Source organism: Zootoca vivipara, chromosome 4, assembly GCF_963506605.1.
Source record: "Zootoca vivipara chromosome 4, rZooViv1.1, whole genome shotgun sequence".
Classification (NCBI taxonomy): Eukaryota; Metazoa; Chordata; class Lepidosauria; order Squamata; family Lacertidae; genus Zootoca; species Zootoca vivipara.
In genome coordinates, this window is record NC_083279.1 from 34414867 (window position 1) to 34433707 (window position 18841).

Consider the following 18841-nt stretch of genomic DNA (forward strand, 5'->3'; position numbering starts at 1 on the left):
TATGAATTAGTCAGAAATTACCTGAAACTTTTGGGGTCCTGCTGTATTCCTAAAGTAACATGTTCACAAAATTACCTTTCTTTTGTATTGTTTAAATATACATTAAAAGCAAATGGTCCCACCTGTCCTCATCAGGGCTCCAACAATGATTTACCATTGATGCTGCCAGAGACTGTCACTTTACAGGTAGGTCTCTGCACATTGGCAGGGCATATAGCTCCATTCAAAACAATTTTCAGTCACCACTGCCAGACAGTAAAACCACTAAAAAATGGTTACAGGTAGGTAGCCGTGTTGGTCTGACGTAGTCAAAACAAAAATAAAAAAAATCATTCCAGTAGCACCTTAGAGACCAACTAAGTTTGTCATAGGTATGAGCTTTCATGTGCATGCACACTTCTTCAGATACACTGGAACAGAAGTCACCAGACCCTATTCATAAGGGTCTGGTGACTTCTGTTTCAGTGTATCTGAAGAAGTGTGCATGCACACAAAAGCTCATACCTATGACAAACTTAGTTGGTCTCTAAGGTGCTACTGGAATGATTTTTTTAATTTTTGTTTTGACTACTAATAAATATGTAACATCTCCCCACAGTGTCTCTAGTTCACATAAGCACTAAATACTTTGAAGAACTCTAAGTGAGTCTTAGGGTAGCCAATGTTGCTGAAGTCCAACTCCCATCATCCCTGACCACTGTTTATGCTGACAGGAACTGGAATTCCAACATCTGGGGGGCACCATGTTGTCTATCCCTGTACTAAATAGGTTTTCTCATTATTCATTCATCAACATTCTCTAGTTTGTATGCATGCATTAACTGGGAACAGCAGAAAACTGGTTCTGATTACTCTAGCTCTGCGTAAAAAGGTGTTCACAGAACCAACATTTAATGTGATGTCCTCTGCTTTTTGGATTGCCACTATACAAAATTACCCTTGGAACAGCATCGTTGTGCCTTTTGTAAAACTGGCACAGAAGATTTTATCCATTATATTATATTATTCAGTGTCCACTTTACAAAGGTCCCCGTGAAAAATACTTGCCGGAGTTTAGTTGCAGGAAGAACTTTGCATGTTTTTGATGTTTTGATAGTTTCATTATACTGTATTACTTTGTGTGTGTCTTAATTTACACTGACAGCCAGGAAATTAAGACCTAAATTTGAGACTCAACTCCGGTTTATTTATTTTGCTTCCGATTTTGTTGAGGTTTATAGCTAAACTAATATAATTAGTACTTACTCACCACTAGACACTTGACACCACTGACAGAACTATTCCCTCCAAATTGTCATGGGGTTGAACAACAGCATATTTCATAACATTAAAAAAAATTAAATTTAGAGTTCCATTCACTTAAGGGTTTTGAAGAAGAGCAGTTGCTGTGCATCATTATGTTTGTCTGTACACCCAGACACATACACCAAGCGCTAATTTCATCATACTACTTTCTATCCAAATCTTCAATGTCAGTTTCACAGACCCATTCAAATGTCTAGATTAGCCAGAGATTCCATAAAACCCAAGTGCTATACAAAAATATGTTGCTGCAAGCCTTGGAAAGCTTCAGCACTTACTTGGGATTCCATTTTATCCAGCAAGCCCACAGAATAAAAGGGAACATACAGATATGCTGTTAAATTTAATTGTAGTGCAGCCTAACCATTTTTTCCTCGGTTGGGGGGCTGCTCTTGTAAATGTAACTTACCACCTATGCTACCAGTATTTACTAAGAATTGAAATGTTTGCCTTTCTTCTTCCGCCCCTTCTCCCCTGCCCACACATACATAAAGATCAGCTTTTCTTCTTTAAAATTATTCAGCAGTACATCAAAATTTTAATTCAGTTATTCCTACTCCCCTGGCGCTGTGCTACACAGTAAAGTGTGCTCTGCTTTTAAGCTGCCTAGCTAAATCTTGTTGCATATGCATTATAGAAATTAGACTTTGAACAGAATTTTAAAACAGCATATTAGAATTCAGATAGACTTGTTCTGCAATTATAGAACTATTCAGGTTTCCACTAATAATAAAACACTAATAATCTTACAAAAAGTGGGAAGCTGATGTAGCATGTTTTCTTACCTCTAAAAGTTTAAGGATTTTTATCATTTAATCCTTCTAATTGCTTACAATGAGAAGGGTGGAATCAGATATCATAGGAGTAGTCTGCCTCATTTGAGGGAGGGAGGGAGGGAGGGAAGGAGATCTGGCTTTTCCTGATTTGAATGTGGTCGCAACATTTTTCTCCTGTGTCCAAAGAATAAGAACTGTAATATTTATCCAGGATGTTCAGGAAGAAAACCCTATAATGAAAAGAAGTCCATGTAAACATAGAGCAGCTGGAAAACAAGTCCAAAAGTATGGAAAGATCAGACATCAATCTGAATGAAAAAGAGAGATGCTAGCTTAAATACAGAGAGCAACCAATTGCGAAGCAGTTATGGAACCCCTAGCAGACTGAGCTTGAAGAGAGGGGAAAGGGAGGCAAACACCGGCTACTGAGAAGATGGAAAACATGGACTTTTCAATCAGCATCATAGTTGAGAGAGCACTGGATCTGTATAAATTCAGTAAGAAAGATTAAGTGATATTAGGAAATTAAATAACTAATTTATCTGAATTGCACTCCCACAACCACAAGGGAAACATCTGTGAAAAGCATATCTCATTCTCTGACAATATAGCACTCTCTTCAACAGTGGATTTAAACAATGGGGTTGTTGTTGTTCTTAACCATTGGGCATATTGTTTAATTAATGTATGCAAATATTTTCGTTAAATGTACATTCTTTATTGAATATGCTGCAACACTTGCAACTATACAAAATTCTCTAGAAACCAGCTCTCTATAACATCCGAACAACTGGATAAAACAAGTTTTCACAACACTGGCAGTGTCCAGGTTGCGCTGCATTTTGCAGAAACATCAACTCCTACTTACAAATAAATACTTGGTTGAAGTTGTCAAAGAGCTCAAAGCAGAGGCTGAAATAATCCATATGTTATTCAATACCTGCTTAGGTATATATTTGTGTCGGTGTATTTGGAATAACGTGGTACATTCTAAACCCAGTTATGAACACACTCATTTCCCCATCATAAATATTGGTTTAATTATGATAATAATGTATTTTTGGTAAATAAAAATGGAAAAACTAGTGAATTAGTTCCTCAAACATAAAGAACCACCCAAACAAAAGAAAGAAATAACTCTATTTCAACCTAACCTATGTGTTAATTCAGGCTTCCTCAACCTTGGCCCTCCAGATGTTTTTGGCCTACAACTCCCATGATCCCCAGCTAGAAGGACCAGTGGTCAGAGATGATGGGAATTGTAGTCTCAAAACATCTGGAGGGCCGAGGTTGAGGAAGCCTGTGTTAATTCATACACTGAATGAGTAGGAAAGTGTCAAGGCTTATTATGGCTCAGTGTGTTTGGGAAGTTATGGAGGAAACCAATATGAATAATGATCATTGCCAAGTAATAATCCTATGGAAGTTTGGGATTCAGGATTGGTGTAGATATGGTTTCTATGTGGATTTTTAAGAGGGCTGGTTCATAACCATTTAGGCATAAATCACTGGGCACTGGGGTCATGAGTTGAGTTTCAGGGTCCTGAGAAGATTTCTGAAAAAGTTGGTACTAGAAGCAGCTTCTCAGGCTACTCCTGAATAGGAGAAGTAACGAGAATACAATTCCATGGCGGACAGATTAATGCAGTAGGGAGCACAAAGCAGCCGTCTAAAAGGTCAGGCATATGTTGGAGGGGATGTTTTAATGGAATACCAATGACAAACAGCTATAGTTAAAAGTGTTCTCAAGAAGGCTAAACAATATAGCTGGAGGCAAGTTTGTGGAAACCTCTTTATAGATACACCAATTGTGTTGCTTTACAGGCAGATAGGAAACTGAATGTTATCCAGTATTTTGGCTTTGATTGCTGAGGATAAGAAACTGCATATAGTGAATGTAGAGAAAACTGAGGTGCTGGTGGCTGTTAGAATGCACAAATATCTGCATGCACACTCAGCAGGAATGTGTTCATAGCAGGATGGATAAGGTGACCAAGAGGAAATTAAATTGAAGATTTAAGTAAGTTAGGAGAAATTGGGAGGGTTGTGGGATTTTATCTGTGCAAAACTGTGGGAATGGTGCTTTCTAGGGAGATTACATTCTAGGGAGATTACCGTACCTGAGGGGATTACCTGAGGGGATTACATTGAATCTTTTTTGGAAAACAGATACAGTGTACATATAGTCTCCAGTTACAAATTTCTAAGTCTCATACACACACACACACTTGGAAGCAGCATATTTTGTATTCAATAAATAGATGTAAAGTGTTACTGAATCCAATGAAGAGCTTTTCAGGTAGTACATGACGGTGGATAGGAAAACACTATTGATGTTCTAGTGTGCATTTATTATATCTATTAAGGAGTACTGCTGTCAGGCACATGTATCTGCCTCAGGGTCCTTATTGTGGAAACTTAATGCTATTCATACAAAGACTGTGGTATAGGTGTGAAATAATGTGGTGCAAAATCAGATTGTTCTTTAAATGCCTGGTTGTTTGCTTTTTTGGTGGGAAGGGGTGCTTTTGATTTGAGTTGTGAGTTGAGAGGACAAAAGTCATTGTAGACCAGTAGGGTCCAAGAATAACCATAAAGAATATTTTTTTTCCTGGTGGGATGAATGGTGTTTAACATATACAGCCAATTGAGTTTCAATAGCAACGGTGAGGGTGGTGGTTATGAAATAGAATTTGTTACTTTTTTGGAGGTGGAGAGATTCTGAAACACAATATTACCTTTCAAAGAAAAAGTTGGCTTTTTTAGTAATCTAAGGATGTGAGACCCAGGAGGGCACTGGGCTTCAGTCACACTTTTTCTTGGTTGCTGGCGATTAAGAATAGAAGTATGGGATGCAAGTGCAATCTGGGAAAGGAAATATGGTTGCCGAGTTCAGAATTACAGTTAATGGGTCTTTGAGTCTGCTTCTGTTAAATTCTAACTCACGTAGCAATTGCTAGCAATGAGATAGCAGATCAGACAGCCAAGGACACTTAGGGATATAAAGACTTGACACTGTGTTGCCTTTGTCCTCTCTGAAAGTAAAATGTTGGGTCAAGCGGATGAGTGATGATCAAAAATTATGGAAAGCAGATCTCACAAGTAAGAGGAAATTTTCTTTGGGGAGATTTCTGGATCTTTAACCAGCAGCAAAAGATGAAACAAGTGGGCCTGTTTAGGATTTTGGCATGGCACTGTACGCTTTTGGAGTAATTTATTCAATGTCAGATAGACTGACACTTTTCTTGTGACATCTGTGAGATACTGGGGTTGAGAAGAAGCCTCTCCCCTGGAATCTAAATGGCTTGGGCATTATACATTTATCTTTAAGACTTTTGCAGGGGAGGGGGCAATATTTGAGGTCCAATGCTGTCAATTTTGTGGGCATTCTTAGGTGATACAGTACTATACTTTTTGAACAACTGTAACTGAGTACTATTATATTATAGCAAGAGTCTGGCAATAACAGGCACTCTCCTTTTTGCTATTAAAATCTGAGGAGGAAGGGGAGATTTCAAGTTGTTTGTTTGCTTCTACTGTCTTAGGTTTTGCACCCACCTTGAGTTTGTATCTCTGGCAATGAAAATGGCTCATCATTTGGGACCTGGAATGGTTTTATTAAAAATAAATAAATCAACCAGCTAATTAGCACTGGACACATCACATCACATTTTTCACCTTTCTCAGGGCAAAGGAGGGCTCTGTTGTACTTAGTTGCCTAATAATTCATCACAACTTGGCAGATGTGCTGGTAAAAGGCAGGAAATATCACTTGTGGCATGTAGAAGAAGTTAGGACAGCTAGCTGACCTGTTGTTGCTTTGATAGTGGGGAAAATGTCAGACAGATGGCATTGCTTGGGTGGCTGTCATATCCTCACAGAATGTTAGCAGACTTGTCAACATGAGCAGCTCAGCTCTGTGCCAGCCCCTAGAGGCCATTTTTGGTGGGACAGCTAGGCCACAGGGGCAAGAGTTCCATCAGTGGCGTAAATTGTTTGGGCAAATCTTGTGTAATTAATACCTTGCCTATTAATTCAAATAATAAAACTGTTTCCCATTACAATTCAATTAATTTATGTGTGTCTTTCAATGGTAGCCTACTCACAAATCACTAGCAATTATACACCCAACATGGATTTACCCAAAGCTTTTTATTTGCACTTGAGATATCCTCAAGCACAAAACATACATTGTAGCATGTACAAAGGGGGAAACCTGCTCCAAATGCAGCTGGTCTTTCAAAGGACTTCAAGAAGTAGCCCTATAATTTACCACTTTAGAGAATTTTAAGCCATATCTGAACACCATGCGCTGCAGCCTTCAAACCAGATGCAATGTGTAAAAATATTGTAGTAATTATGAATGATCAAGTACAAGAAATACTCCTTTGTTGCAATACTGCTGCTTCCCCACTTTGAGATTTTAAGGCAGAGCGGGTCAATAAATTACCTAAATAAATAACATGTTAATACCATACTGACAAGTATCGGCCATACAAAAATTTCTATCTTCTACAAATAGCTTTGCTAATATTTCTATGTTAAGTATATATGGGGATAAACTTGTTTTCACTATATTCTATGGGCACAGCGTACTTACTACAAGAGTGCCATCCAGCAAACAATTACACTGATATTCTATTCCCAATGCGAACCAATGCCTTGGTTAGCATTGCAATCCTGAAGGCCATTTAATCGCAACTGCAAATTTTTCAAGCAAACGCTCTCATTATGATCAACACCAAACAAATGCAAGACTATCCTTCTGTTTACAACTCTATAAACAAATACTAGGAACCATGCTGCCATTGCTGCCTACTTCACAACCTTATGTGAACAAGTGAATACAGTATAGGATTACAGCATCCGTTTAGAATTGCAATTCTAGACACGTAATTGCTATCAAAAGTCCTGTTCATTTCAGCAGAACTAAAACTACCATATTTAAAGTCTAAAGTCGCCTCCAGATGACCCATTTATTTATTATTTTATTTCATAAAATTTAGATGCTGCTAGATTGTAAAAAAAGTTCAAAACAAAGGGAATAAAATTATCAATAAAACAGTTTAAAACATTCAAAAGATAATAAAATCAACAATAAGCTAAAAACAAATTAAAACACTTGTCAACAATTTACACTTATGGGTGGGCTTATATAAGCAATAATGTTTTATCAGGTGCAGTGAAGGCAGCTGCCTGATGTCAATAGGCGGTGAGTTCCAAAGTGTGAGAGCCAACACTAAAAGACCAAATTCTTATAAATGCAGAACAAGTATTAAATGGCACCTTTACAGTCCCAGTGTATCGTGCATTTATTATTAATTTGTCAAACCTCTCTTCAAACTTGCGTTAAATCAGCTCTTTGTTGAGCCTCCATTCTGTGTGTTCGCGGGGAGCTGAGAGAGCACTGCATCATGAATCACTGCTACCCAGTGCTACCTCCCCACCCATCCCCATCGCCTTTCTTTGCTATAAAAAGATCGATTTGGAGGGGAGGCGGGGAGCAGGAAAGAGAGAGAGCAGCTCCCTTTCATTCGAGTTCAATCGTGCAAGCTGCGTTTGCCGCTACGTGACCGAATCCCGTCCAAAAAACAGAAAACCATGCAAGAAGCACCCCAAGTGACCCAACCGGGTTATCGCGATCCCCATCCGCACACCACCCCTGTAAGCGTGTGCACCGTTCTCCAAAACCTGCCCTTCCTTTTAATTTCCTGTTTGCGGAAGTCACGCTCTAGAGAGGCGCGCGTACAAGACCATTTGCAACAGCCCCTAAATAAATGCGGTGGGGGGGGGACGACGACGACAGCCTGGGCAAATGCATTAAAATTCCTGGAATTGGGCGCGCGGGGGGGCGGCGGCGGCGGGGGAATGAACATGTCCACACACTACTACTCATTTGCATTTTCAGACCAGCGCCTATGAAATGGGAAGTGGGTGCGGGTTGGGGGAGTGAAGCACCACATGAGGAGGAATGTCGCCGCCCTTCTTTGCACTTTTGCTCCGTCACCCGAGGGCAGCCCGAAAGCCACGCGCCCGAGCTCTCCACAAGCCCCGCGGCGGCGAGAGGCAGCGCGCACTACTTAAGTCCCAGTTACTATTACTACCAGGCAGCAAGAGTGAGGGGGGGGAGCAGAGGGCGGCGCGCTACACACCCAGGAGGAGACCGTCCATGTCAAAGATGAGGTGAGTGACGGGCTGAGGCGACGTCGGAACAGGGCGAGCGGGCGAAGCCATAGCGCTGCAACAGCGACCCCCGCCAACAGCAGAGAGACAGCGGTAAAGGGAGCGCCAGGCTCGCGGAGGGAGGCAAAGGGGGCGGAGCGCTGCGGCGATGGGGGGGTGGAGATGGGCGGCTGGAGAGGCTCTGAAGTGCGCGTGCGCCTCTGGCGGTTCCACACGCGTCCCGCAGATTGTGGGGAGGGAGGGGTGGTTTGCTGGCTTGCTGCGCATGCGTGTGTGCTTGCCTGAGCTGCCCGGAGGCTCTGCTTTTTCCGAGACGAGGAGCTTTCTAAGCGTCGCGGTGACCAATTTCAAGATGGGGAGGAGCTGGAAGGGCGTGCGGTTTCGCTGCGCGCGTGCGCACAGGATGGAACGATTAGCATTCGGCGGCCGCTGCTGCAAACGCGCCTTTGGGAGGCGATCCTGCGGGGGAGGGGATACATAAATAAATGAATAAATGCTGCGCTGGAGGAGGGGGGAGGGGGGCTTCGTCATCGACACACAAGGCACTAGTGCGTATTGCACGCCTCAAGCATTATTATGCAAAGGGTGAGAGCCGCGGCTGTTTAAGTGTGGGCAGGTGGAGCCCCCTAACCAGGAGAGCTAATGTGGTTTGAACTATGTGCTTTTCTTTGGGTGCAGAGTTGCTACCTAACAGTGCAATCCTATACATGTCAGCATAGCAGTAAAACCCAGGTGAGCAAGCTTAGGATTTCAATTTTGCATATCAGAAATTAACGATATAAGACTTCTAAGGTTACAGTCCTTAGAAGTGCAGTACACTTCTCAGGAACTGAGTTGAACACAGAGATGTGTCCTTAGGAGCAAACGTGCAATCTGCTAAAAAAATAAAGTTGCCTAATTTCACACGCACAGCTAACAGCTTCTCTCCCCCCCCTCCCCCAAGACGCTTCATTTCATCATCTCACTATCCTTTGAATCCCATCTTTGGCCCGGAATAACTCAAGGCATTTATAAAGGCGTTTTTCATTTATCTACACAACAGCTAAATACTAAGATACTTAGGTTGAAAGATTATGAAATGAACTCTAAGGCTGCAGTCCTTAAAAAAACCTCATCAGTAAGTCTCTTCTGTGATGCTCCCTTCTGAATGAACTAAATAAAAAAATTCCTTCCAGCAGCACCTTAGAGACCAACTAAGTTTGTCATTGGTATGAGCTTTCGTGTGCATGCACACTTCTTCAGACCAACACGGCTACTTACTTGTAATTCTGAATGAACTGTAAGGTACCCAGTGAGTTTTAGAGCTGATGAGGAACTTAAACCTTGGATTTGTACACACACACACACACACCAACACCACATCTATCTTTACAGAACGGTGGTCTTTTATTTTGAGAGGCACATTGTGTGATGGATTGGGCAGCAGTTGCCAGCTTTTGGGGTCCTTGGGGCACCATTGCATACTGACGAAACTGCCATGATGAACACCGCACCCCACACTGCAACCTATTCTGCCTACAATGGAATATTTGTTTCAAGTCTGATTTTAGTGGTGGGAGAGGGACCCTGCAAGAAGCAGGGAAGACTTCTGTGGGTATTTGAGTGCCTGCAGGCACCTCACTGGCAACCCCTGGTTCCTGTGATCATTGTGATTACATTGTGATAAGAAAATGAGCGAAACTCATGAGTGCATTTAAAGCACCATGATACCATTTAGCCATAGCTGCCCCCAAATAATTATATGGGACTCTAGTTAGTTAGGAGTGATGAGTGTTGTTAGGAGACCTCCCAGAGCTACAAGTCCCAGAATTCACCATGAAGAGGGATTGATGGTTAAACCACTCTGGGAATTGCAGGTCTTTTAGGATCTCCTAACAACTCTCAGCATCCTTGACAAACAACAGCTCCCAGATTTATTTCTATCAAGATTTTATGTGGCATCATGGTGCTTTAAATGTATGGCATGAATGTGGCAAAGGACTGGCTGAAAATGATGCAGGTAGAAAATTAAATGCATGTGAATGAATTCTCTGCATGTAGTTGGGCCTTTTGGAAGGTGTCTTCTTTATAAAATTGCTTGGGGGGGAAATAACTCCCTTCTGCATCATTCTGTTAAATAGAGATGGAATATAAAAGGTTATAATGTAGCACCCTCTCCCTCACCAAAATATCTTATTGAGTGTTTGCTACATAATAATTATATGTTTCATATCTTGGCTTTGATCCAGAGAACAAGGGACATATTTATGAGCCATTGCTGCCGCCAGGAAACCAAAGTCACGAGTGCCTGCTGTTGCATAGTAGTAACATTTATAGGTAACTACTAGCTTCATTTTCGAATTCCTGTGACAGGGTGAGCTCCCGTTGTTCGGTCCCAGCTCCTGCCCACCTAGCAGTTCGTAAGCACGTCAAGTGCAAGTAGATAAATAGGTACCTTCTCTGGCGGGAAGGTAAGCGGCGTTTCCGTGCGCTGCTCTGGTTTGCCAGAAACGGCTTAGTCATGCTGGCCACATGACAGAGAAGCTGTCTGTGGACAAACGCTGGCTCCCTCGGTCTGTAGAGCGAGATGAGCGCACAACCCCAGAGTCGTCTGCGACTGGACCTAATAGTCAGGGGTACCTTTACCTTTACTAGCTTCATTTATGGAACAGTCAAGTTGGACTGTGGACTTTAACCACTGTATTCTTCTTGCTTCCCTCTTTCAGAGGGAAATGTTTTAAAATGTGTTTGTTGTCCTCTGAAAGAATGCCAGTCATTGCTTTGAGCAGGGGCATGGCTTGTCACACAGAGAGAAGGAGGGATTACCGTAAATTGGTTTCCACTAGTTCAGGTTGGCTGTGTGGGGCTGTTTTCACAGAAGAGGTAAGATAACTACATCATTGGAGCTTCAAAGTGTGCCGTGTGCTGTTCTGTCATTTCAGATTCTAGACTTAATAGTCTTACTGGGCAGGGAGTAGGATAGGGGAGTCTCTAAGTGGTAATGTATATTCCTTTTTTGTTTTTCAAAATGCTTTGTTTTAGGGCCCTCCTCATTCTGCTGAGTGAGACCCAGAGCATCTTCTACCCAAGTCTTCTCTTGATGGCACCACTGAAAGCATGTTTAGTATTTGTTGCTTTCACAGAAAACAGCCCTCAGGTGAAGTAAATGCAGCTGCCCAGCAAATGAGCCCCTGACCTGGAGGTTATCGCTAGAAAATTCTTTTATGTCCAAGCAATCCTGAATATGTCATCTAGCTTTTATCAGAGCGATGGCTACAACATGATAGCATGGCACAAATACAGAAAACTTTTCCTTAGGATATAATGAGGCATGACCTGTTTCAATAACAGTTGTGGGAACATTCGGTGTAGGGAGAGAAGTAGAATAACATCTAATGAGCTATAGCTAATGAGCCATACCCCTTTACCTGTTGTGTGCTCAGTGAGATAGATGGACATGAGCTACAGAAATATAATCTTGTATTTATTCTCTATTGGCAGGTCACATCTGGAAACTCATTTATATTTTGCCCCATATGTGCAACGCTTTAGAAGTATCTTGTTTTTAAGTATTTAGATTTTATGTCATCAGCTTTCAATATGTAATGTGCAACCCGATCCTATGCATGTTTACTTGGAAGTAAGTCCCACTGTGTTGAGTGGCATTTTCCTGCAGTAAGAGGATTGAAATCCTACTTGGCATTTAGATACCACCTTTTAATTGCCAAAAAACCCACCAACCAGGCAGTTTTGGAAGAAATTGAAGATTTTCCTTTTTTTAAAAAAAAAAACCTCCAAAAAACGCTTCTAATAAAATCAAAATAACCAAGGCAGATAATTAAATCAGAGGACAAGGAGAGGAAAAACATCACCAGGAATAACATAATCTTCCATGCCTATGAATTTAGCTAAATAAAAAATGTCTTGCCGTACAATATTATGTGTGTCCTACTATGCCCAATGAGGCCATTGTTGTTGTTGTTTAGTCGTTTAGTCGTGTCCGACTCTTCGTGACCCCATGGACCATAGCACGCCAGGCACTCCTGTCTTGCACTGCCTCCCGCAGTTTGGTCAAACTCATGTTCGTAGCTTCGAGAACACTGTCCAACCATCTTGTCCACCTAGTTAAAATTACAGTCTGAATAAGCCTTCTAAAGATTCTAAGATACTAAACTTGGTAGACCCTACTAGAGAGACATTCCCTAGAAATTCCCATAGTTGTGGTTTCATCACAATAGGATGTGGGTACCCAACATGGTGCTCTCTAGTGGTTGGACTCAACTTGACCAGCATACTCAATGATCAGGGATGCTGGGAGCTATCTCTGCAGTATGACATGCGCTGAACGTGCATCTGTCTAACAGATACTAAAGACAATGAAGATGACACAGTAAAGGTGACATAGGGGAACAATGTCTTCTTACACTATTTAATGGAGCAGAAATACAGACTTATTTTGGAAGAGGTCCTCTATAAGATGATGATTTTGATGATGATGATGATCACAACACAAAAATACAAAATGAGAACACAGAATACATGTTGGCATCCATCTGTCTCAAAAGTCAATGGAGCGTGCCTCTAGGGGCAAAGACAAACCACTGGGGAATCACAGCACCCACCATGGCTGCAGAGATCCATAACTCATAACTGCTGCCTCCCATGTTCCTTTTGCTGCAGGGCATTTTGTATGGAGCTCCTGGACTGCCCAGATGACACTACCCTTTTCTGGCCTCACTGATGTGGTCCAAAGGAAAGCAGAGCAATACATTTGGCACCAGGTTGGGTGAAGGAGTTGCCAGAAGGAGGCATACAAGACACCACCCAACCATCTTAGGGACTCCGCTCTTGTGTAGGGTTTAAGGTAAAGGTAAAGGGACCTCTGACCATTAGGTCCAGTCATGGATGACTCGGGTTGCACACTCATCTCGCTCTATAGGCCGAGGGAGCCGGTGTTTGTCTGCAGACAGCTTCTGGGTCATGTGGCCAGCATGACTAAGCTGCTTTTGGCGAACCAGAGCAACGCATGGAAACAGCGTTTACCTTCCTGCCGGAGCGGTACCTATTTATCTACTTGCACTGGCGTGCTTTCAAATTGCTAGGTGGGCAGGAGCTGGGACCAAACAATGGGAGCTCACCCCGTTGTGGGGATTCGAACTGCCGGCCTTCTGATCAGAAAGCCCTAGGCTCCGTGGTTTAGACCACAGCGCCACCCGCGTCCCGATTGTGTAGCGTTTACTCTTTTGCTTTTTCTTCTTCCAAGTATGTTCCACAAGGTAGTGGGTACAATTTTTTCCTTGGGTTTACTCCCAAAGCCTTTCTCGCGTACTGTAAGGCTATAGGCACAAGGCAATGGAGGTTTAGAATCAGAGTTTTAGTTTTCCTGGGTTCCCTTCCCAGTTTTACAAGCCCCACCTGCCCCCCATTTCCCTTTACAGCACATGCATCAACTGCCTTCTTAACTGTTGAACGCACTGTTAGTCTTCTACTGTCTTCACATGCAGAGGAAGTTCTTAACTCACCGAGGGTTTGAGACCCATTGGCTATCCAGTTAAAGCCATCCCCATGGTGTGGCCGCTGTCACATGCTGAAAGCCAAAGGTGAGAACTGAGTGCATGTTGAGGAGCCAAAGGTGGACAAACTTTCAATAACTTCTGTATGTACTGATGGGCCAACACAGGTCTTTGGGTGTGTAGAGGCAGTTTGTGTGTTCAGTGTAATATGTGAACAAGCTTAGAATTATGGCATATCAAGTGGTAGTTTCCTCTTTGGCGCAGATGCAAAGCTCTTTAAGGAAGCCAAATGACTTCCAGCACAAGCTGGACATTCTCTATACCAAATGCTCATAGTTCAACAATTTGCCATTGTGCACGACACAGGATCTGCTGATGTTGCAAATGCTGATGGCTAACTACCTTGGTCATTAAGATTATTAATTGAATATTGCCTCTTGTTAAAAGTGATCACAGTTAACCAAGCACATAATGTGAAATATAAAATAATTTGTATAAGCATCAAATATGATTGATGAATTTATCATCAATATCATGATGTAGTTATCTCTCTCATACCCAGAGCTGCTACAATAATGATTTGTTGTATAATTATTTCATAAATGTTAGACATGCCATTTAAACCAGTCCTTACCAGAAGCTGTAACAAATTAGTGTTGTGTTTAACAACTATATTTGACAGCTTTCTTTCACATTCTAACATAATAGTTTTCAATGGAACATTTTAGCCTAACAACTTTGCCCTTGTCTGGAGCAGAAACAAATTAGGTTAATGTAATTTTTAAAAAGATGAATTAAATAGCAAGATGTTCAACATTAATATTGATATATGTTCTAATGAAGTAGGAAGACCAACATCCCGAGGCCAACTTCCTGTATTATGACAATCCTTTCTTATATTGTGAACTGCTTAGAAAGTAGGAAAATGAGATATTTTGAAAAGGAAATTTCAAACCTAAACAGCTCTTCTATCAGTGTTACCAGACGTTTTCTGGCAGACATCCTATTCCTTCAAAAGCTATATAACCAACAAAAGCATCATGCTTTTCCAGTTACTGTCTCTCCATGCTGGAGAATGTTTTACACATCAAATCTATGTCTCTCATACAGTCGTTAAAGATATTTCCTTGTCAGAAATTGTTACTGATGCATATCATCTGTCAACAGCAGCAGCAGTAAAATCTTGGTGGGAGGCAGACATTGTTTTTTTAGAGAAAAGTAGTTTGAGAAGAGGCATCACCTATAATTTACAATGCACAAGTGTTTTGTCCAGAGGTTGACTTTGGTTAAAAATATTTTTTTCAGGATTTTGTCACAATTCAAAAACTGTTTACCAGAAAAAAGGTGGTTGGAATACATCTGCCAGATTAAGATGAATGTATTGCCGAAAATGTTATTTTTATTTCAATCAATCCTGGTGATAAGTAACATGAATTGTTTTAAGGATTGGCAGAGAGACATTTCAAGATTTATCTGGAGAGGCAAGAAGCCAAGAATAAAATATAAGCTATTAATGGATCTTAAAGAAAGAGGAGGCTTCTCGATACCAGATATAAAACTATACTATGAAGCCTCTTGTCTGTGCTGGATACGGGATTGGATAATATTGAAGAATGTAGATTTACTAGATTTAGAAGGGCATGACAATAGATTTGGATGGCATGCATATCTGTGCTATCAGAAGGCCGAGGTACACAGAAGCTTCCAAAATCATATAATAAGGCGAACTTTGGGAAAAATATATCTTCTAGAACCAAAAAACACCATGGTGGCTTTTGACACTGGAAGCAATAGCATTGAAAAAAGTAAATATGAAACCCAACTGGGGAACATATAGAGAGCTGTTAATGGAAATGGATAATAAATAAAAAATAAAAATAATATAATGAAATAAAAGAAGAGATAACAGATTGGTTACAATATTTTCAATTATATGAAACATTTAAAAATGATAAAAATAAAGGATTTGCATATGAAATCTCAAAATTTCAGAGAGAAATAATAGAAAGTGATTATAAATTATTATCAAAAATGTATAATATACTGTTCGAATGGGAGACAAAGGATGAAGAGGTCAAATGTGTAATGATAAAGTGGACAAAAGATGTGAGACACAATATATAGTTGACAGATTATGGAGAAATGAGATTCATGGCACTTAAGGAGAACTATACGAAAATGATGTATAGATGGTATTTAACGCCAGCTAAACTATCAAAAATGTATGAAACAAAAGATAATAAGTGTTGGAAGTGTAAAGAGGTAGAAGTTACATTTTACCATATGTGGTGGCAATGTAAGGTCATAAAAAGCTTTTCAGGAATGATTTATAACAAATTGAAAAAAAAAAGTTTAAAATAACCTTTGTTAAAAAAAACAGTAGCATTTTTAATAGGTATAATTGGAACAGATATACCAAAAGAATATAAAGGTTTATTTATGTATGCAACAACAGCCGCATGGACATTGATAGCCCAGCAATGGAAAGAAGAACAAGTCCCAACTATGGAAGATTGGCAACGTAAATTAATGGAACATGCTGAGATGGCCAAATTAACTGGAAGACTAAGAAATCAAGACGACAGCAAATATAAAATAGAATGGAAAATGTTTATTGCATATTTACAAAAGCATTGTAAAGAAGTTAACACAATAGCAGGGTTTTTAAAAACACTTGTAATATTAAGTACAATGTTTGAATTTGGAAATATTTAAAAATAAGAAAATTATAGACATGTATAACATAAAATAACACAAAAGAACCAGGGAAGGGAAGGGAGGGAATCAAGGGATCGGAGGAATCCCAAAATATGGATTTAATATGGTATGTAAATGTCTTATTTTTTATTTATTTATTGCATTTGTTTATTAATGTATGTGAAGATAATGTTTGAGTGTGCGTATATATGTGTGTGTGTGTATGTATGGATGTATGTGTGTGTGTGTGTGTGTGTGTGTGTGTGTGTATCTATATCTATATCTATATCTATATCTATATCTATATCTATATCTATATATATCTGCCAGAAGCAGCAATCTATGTTTCATATTGTCATATTGTCTTCCACCATTGGCTGTGGCAGTGCAGGAACACACTGTCTCCTGCCCAACATGATGACCAAATTGTCATGCTGATGGTTTGTTTTGAATTGTTCCAGGAAGAGTTCAGCTGCTGCCAGGACCATATAACACTGGTCCTAAATGATCTATATTGGCTCCCAGTACGCTTCTGAACACAATTCAAAGTGTTGGTGCTGACCTTTAAAGCCCTAAACGGCTTTGGCCTTGTATACTCGAAGGAGTGTCTCCACCCCCATCATTTAGCCCAGACACTGAAATCCAGTTCTGAGGGCCTTCTCAGTAGTTGCATCCTAAGTCCTGCATAATGTAGACTCATTAAAATAACACTGTAATTAAAACCGGAGACCTGGGTTGTGAGATCACAAAATGCATGTGTAAACAGATACATCTTCAAAATGTTTGACTACAAATACAGATGGGATCTCCCATATTTCAGCAGGGAATTCATTCCATAACACCAGTTCCATGAGTGAAAAAGCCATGTGCATCAAAACCATAGCTGTCAAGTTCTCCCTTTTTTAAAGGAAAATTCCCTTGTGCTGAATAGGCTTCCTCGCGAGAAAAGGGAAAACTTGACAGCTATGATCAGAACCTGTCCAGAACCTTGGAATCAAAGTCTGAGCAAAAATTAAGCTGACAAGGGAACAAGGAGTATTGTGAGAATTCAAAGAGAGGACTCAACTAAACTGAGGCAGGTATAGGCCACTGAGAGTAAGCTTCCTTTTTGGACTTGTGGTCCTAATGCTTAGCAAGGGGAAAAACCACTTCCATCGGTCTGTAGAAGCACCAGCCTTCACTATCATTTCTAACCAAAGTATAAAAAATACCACTGGTATAAAAAATATGGCTTATAGAATTTGTGCAAACAATGCATTTTGTTTTTGATTACAGCTTTATTCTTATTCTTAATTGTCTGGGAATAAGCCCTATGGAAATCTCTTTTTTATTCACTCTTGATAGACAAGCATAAGATGCCTACAAAGCAAAAATGTATGATGCAATTCATCACTGCTTTTATGTTTACAAACTATTTTTTCCTGCTTTCACTAAGTTCTAATCCTACAGGTAACTTGCAAATCCTAGATCAGATCAGATCAGATACAGTTTGGGAACAGGTTCCATGAAACCAACCTCATCCTTTTGTAGGCCACCTAGATAATTTTATTTATGGACAGTTGTCTAAAATTAAATAATAGTAATTATAGCAAAAGACTTCAGCTTGTGAAAAATCAGGTTTGGGATAATAAATAGTATCTCTAGATTTTTGTTTTGTTTATTATTTTAAATTGGACATTAATAATAATAAAAACCCATAGAAAAATGTCTAGAAAAAAGCACTGAGTACATAGGGTGGCCAGACTCAATAGTGGACAGGACGTCTGTGCCTTTAATTGCCCTGCTCTCTTTTGAGTCTGGAAACCTTAAAGAGAAACCAGCAGACCCTTTGTTTAATTTCCAAGCTAAGGGTCTGCTGGTTTCTCTTTAAGGTTTCCAGACTCAAAAGAGAGCAGGGCAATTAAAGGCACAGAAGTTCTGTCCACTATTGAGTCTGGCAACCCTATGAGTACATTCCAGTAGTTCCATCTGTTGGGAAGATTCCAAATTATCTTCTCAGAAACTTCTCCTATACCCCTTGGCGATTGATATAGGGAATGCCACAATTTCCCATCTTGTCTCCAAAGCTATTTAGCATCTATATGAAACTGCTTGGGGAAAGTGTGTGGGATACTGAAGTGTCATCAGTATGCTAATAACACCATGCTCTGTTAATCTTTCATCTATTCCAGGCATAGCAGCTGACATTCTGAGCAGGTATTTGGAGTCAGTAATGAACTGGGTGAGAAAATAAACTGAAGAATAACCCAAACAAGACAGAGGCGTTGGTGGTAAGTAGTTCAATAGTTCTGGATTTTTGTTTTCCCTTCTGGATTGGTTTTGCTCTTCCCTTTACGGGTTGGGTTTTGTAGTTTGGGAATGCTTCTGGACCCTGCTCCATGTTGTTCAGGT

The 18841-nt window shown here is 40.4% G+C and overlaps 2 protein-coding genes across 6 annotated transcripts in view; one reads left to right on the top strand and one right to left on the bottom strand.

Annotated features, from left to right (window-relative positions):
- Positions 1-8392, bottom strand: part of PUDP (pseudouridine 5'-phosphatase) — a 61797-nt gene extending 53405 nt beyond the window's left edge. The window contains exon 1 of the mRNA XM_035116360.2: positions 8231-8392. Coding sequence (XP_034972251.2) covers positions 8231-8312 — 82 coding nt within the window. The 5' untranslated portion in view covers positions 8313-8392. The remainder of the gene's footprint in view (positions 1-8230) is intronic.
- Positions 8067-18841, top strand: part of STS (steroid sulfatase) — a 95515-nt gene continuing 84740 nt past the window's right edge. For 3 of the 5 annotated variants that reach the window (XM_035116354.2, XM_035116353.2, XM_035116359.2), the window contains exons 1-2: positions 8067-8261; positions 18622-18720. The gene's annotated coding sequence lies outside the window, so the exon portion shown is untranslated. Of the gene's footprint in view, positions 8262-13744; positions 13841-18621; positions 18721-18841 lie in introns of all 5 variants that reach the window. The other 2 variants (XM_060273483.1, XM_060273480.1) reach the window with 1 other exon arrangement.